The 3,942-nt window shown below is 44.1% G+C and overlaps 1 protein-coding gene across 1 annotated transcript in view; it reads right to left on the bottom strand.

Annotated features, from left to right (window-relative positions):
* Positions 1-3,621, bottom strand: part of LOC121838736 (DNA (cytosine-5)-methyltransferase 3A-like) — a 63,239-nt gene extending 59,618 nt beyond the window's left edge. The window contains exons 1-2 of the mRNA XM_042321296.1: positions 3,431-3,621; positions 2,133-2,261 (exon numbers count right to left, since the gene is read on the bottom strand). Coding sequence (XP_042177230.1) covers positions 2,133-2,186 — 54 coding nt within the window. The 5' untranslated portion in view covers positions 2,187-2,261; positions 3,431-3,621. The remainder of the gene's footprint in view (positions 1-2,132; positions 2,262-3,430) is intronic.
* Positions 3,622-3,942: the final 321 nt, after the last annotated feature.

Genomic DNA, 3,942 nt, shown 5'->3' with positions numbered 1-3,942 from the left:
TGTACAGTATGGTAGTGCAACATCTCATTCCCTTTCCCATTAGGAACACCTGCACTTTCCATAGACTGACCAGGTGAATCCAGATGAAAGCTAGCATCCCTTATTGATGTCACTTGTTAAATCCACTTCAATCAGTGTAGATGAAGGGGAGGAGACAGGTTAAACAAGGATTTTGAAGCCTTGAGACAACTGACACATAGATTGTGTGTGTGTGCCATTCAGCGGGTGAATGGGCAAGACAAAATATTTAAATGTCTTTGAACAGGGTATGGTAGTAGGTGCCAGGTGCACCAGTTTGAGTGTGTTAAGAACTGCAACACTGCTGGGTTTTTTACACTCAACAGTTTCCTGTGTGTATCAAGAATGGTCTACCACCCAAAGGACAAGCCAACTTGACACAACTGTGGGAAGCATTGGAGTCAACATCCCTGTGGAATGCTTTCGACACCTTGTAGAGTCCATGACCCAAAGAATTGAGGCTGTTCTGAGGGCAAATGTGGTGCAACTCAATATTAGGAAGGTGTTCCTAATGTTTTGTCCACTCAGTGTATTTTGGTGCCTATTTAGCTGGATCTACATACATGGTGACAGATATGGCAGCTCTGTTTCTAGCTCCTAAGCAACTACGCAGTATTTCGTTTTTTGTGGTGAAGGTAGGAAACAACATCCTCAACACTGGGGCCCCACAAGGGTGTGTTCTCAGCCCTCTCCTGTACTCCCTGTTCACCCATGACAGCGTGGCCATGCACGCCTCCAACTCAATCATCAAGTTTGCAGACAACACAACCATAGTAGGCCTGATTACCAACAATGACAAGACATCCTACAGGGAGGAGGTGAGGAACCTGGGAGAGTGGTGCCAGGAAAATAACCTTTCCCTCACTGTCAACAAAACAAAGGAGCTGATCGTGGACTTCAGGAATTAGCAGAGGGAGCATCCCCCCATCCACATTGATGGGAACGCAGTGGAGAAGGTGGAAAGCTTCAAGTTCCTCGGTGTACACATCACTGATGATCTGAAATGGTCCACCCACACAGACAGTGTGGTGAAGAAGGCTCAACAGTGCCTATACAACCTCAGGAGGCCGAAAAAATTTGGCCTGGCCCCTAAAACCCTCACAGCCCTGTCGGGCTGTATTACCGCCTGGTATGGCAACTGCACCGCCCACAACCACAGGGCTAGTGAGGGTAGTGGGTAGTGAGGTCTGCACAACGCATCACCGGGGGTAAACTACCTGCCCTCCAGGACACCTACACCACCCGATGTCACAGGAAGGCCAAAAAGATCATCAAGGACATCAACCACCCGAGCCACTGCCTGTTCACCCCGCTATCATCCAGAAGGCGAGGTCAGTACTTGTGCATCAAAGCTGGGACCGAGAGACTGAACAACAGCTTCTATCTCAAGGCCATCAGACTGTTAAATAGCCATCACTAGCCAGCTACCACCAAGTTACTTAACCCTGCAACCTAGAGGCTGAAATCCTGTATACATAGATGTCACTGGTCACTTTAATATCAGAACACTTGTCACTTTAATAATGTTTACATACTGCTTTACTCATTTCATATGTATATACTGTATTCTATTAGACTATTTTAGTCAATGCAACTTCTACATTTCTCAATCTAATATTTAGATATTTCTTAATTGCATTATTTTACTTTTAGATTTGTGTGTCTTGTTATGAATTGTTAGATATTACTGCACCGTTGGAGCTAGGAACACAAGCATTTCACTACACCGCAATAACATCTGCTGAGAATGTGTATGTGACCAATAACATCTGCTGAAAATGTGTATGTGACCAATAACATCTGCTGAATATGAGTATGTGACAAATACAATTTGATTTGATTTGATTATTTGAACTATGACTTTATATCGTGTGTGTGCATATTAGTGTGTCTGTGTGTGTGTGTGTGTGTGTGTGTGTGTGTGTGTGTGTGTGTGTTTGTGTGTGTGTGTGTGTGTGTGTGTGTGTGTGTGTGTGTGTGTGTGTGTGTGTGTGTGTGTGTGTGTGTGTGTGTGTGTGTGTGTGTGTGTGAATGCAGAATGGTTAGTGAGCGATGTAAATAAATAACTGTTTGTTTAATTATTACACAAATACAGAAACACACGCAGCCCTCACCATGTGTGTAGTGGGGTCCTCTGATGGTGGCAGTGTGGTAGTGTTGGACGGCATGGCAATGCTTGGTAACCGATTAAAATATTAAAACTGTCTCCGTAGCAACCAGGTGAGTCCCCCTTCAGACCTCTCCTGACAACGAGAAAAACACAAAAACTTAGTTTAATATAAACAGTTAGTTTAGTATAAACAGAATCTAAGACGCACACCAGACATCTGTCTGTCTTTCTCTCTGCCTGCCTGTCTGTTTGCCTGTCTGTCTGTCTGTCTGTCTGTCTGCCTGTCTGTCTGTCTGTCTGTCTGTCTGTCTGTCTGTCTGTCTGTCTGTCTGTCTGTCTGTCTGTCTGTCTGTCTGTCTGTCTGTCTGTCTGTCTGTCTGTCTGTCTGTCTGTCTGTCTGTCTGCCTGTCTGTCTGTCAGTCTGTCTGTCAGTCTGCCTGTTTCTGTCTGTCTGTAAAAAGATTATCTATTTAGAGATGAGTACAGGATATGACATCATCACAGAGCTCACATCCATCTGACAACAGAACATACCATACTATACTGTGTCGTATTAAAACAGCACATACCATACTATGCAGTGTGTGTGTGAACCACACCAACTTAACTCAAAGTCAACTCACCACAAAGACAAAGACAGTTTCTGTAGGTCACACACAGTATAGTATGGTATGTTCTGTTTTAATACTACACAGTATAGTATGGTATGTTCTGTTTTAATACTACACAGTATAGTATGGTATGTTCTGTTTTAATACTACACAGTATAGTATGGTATGTTCTGTTTTAATACTACACAGTATAGTATGGTATGTTCTGTTTTAATACTACACAGTATAGTATGGTATGTTCTGTTTTAATACTACACAGTATAGTATGGTATGTTCTGTTTTAATACTACACAGTATAGTATGGTATGTTCTGTTTTAATACTACACAGTATAGTATGGTATGTTCTGTTTTAATACTACACAGTATAGTATGGTATGTTCTGTTTTAATACTACACAGTATAATATGGTATGTTCTTTTTTAATACTACACAGGCTACAATATCCAACTAAATCAGAGAGGAGGCAATAAAACCGGATCCGTGTTGTTGTTGTTCCCCTGCCTGCAAGAAGCTCTAATAGGGCAGGTACAGCGGCCACGCGCCCCTAGACAGAATGCACCCGTTAACCTCGACAGGCAGGCACGCGCCCCAGCGTCAGTTCCGTGTGCCTGCATCTGGAGGAAAACCCGAGTCTCTCGGACCGCCGCGAGACTGGCAGACTTCCATTGCGTGCAATCATTATTTTCTTACCGGAGGAGATGTCCGGTTTGTCTTGAACCGAATAAAACTCCTCAAGTTCACGCGCCGTTGCCTTGTATACGGTACACATCTGCACGCGCACAGCGGAACCGATCCAGGCTTTCTCCGTGCTTTATCCCCGGCCTCCTCTCTCTCGCTCTCGCGCTCTCTCTGCCTCCCTCCCTCTCTTTCTGAGCTGCAGAGGAGAGGTCGCAGCACCGGATAACGTCTCCGCCAGGTCCTAGAGTCTGGATCTGATAACCACTAGAACCGTATGTCCTCACATGGAACATATGTTGGTCCCTACCCACTTACCCACTAACCTAGAACAAGGTCCGGGAGGCCTCCCTTGTGTTCACGTTTTGTTTTTTTGCCATAGCACTACACAGATGATTAAAATGATCAAAACTTGATGATGAGTTGGTTATTTGAATTGTACTGCCTGGGCACCTTAGACATACTGTTTTATCCATGTACTATATGTCGTGTATTCTAGTCAAGTCTCATCCTATATCACTACTGCT

The sequence above is a fragment of the Oncorhynchus tshawytscha genome, linkage group LG05, assembly GCF_018296145.1.
Source record: "Oncorhynchus tshawytscha isolate Ot180627B linkage group LG05, Otsh_v2.0, whole genome shotgun sequence".
NCBI classification, from domain to species: domain Eukaryota; kingdom Metazoa; phylum Chordata; class Actinopteri; order Salmoniformes; family Salmonidae; genus Oncorhynchus; species Oncorhynchus tshawytscha.
The sequence above is the reverse complement of the archived record's forward strand: the minus strand, read 5'-3'. Positions and strand labels throughout refer to the sequence as shown.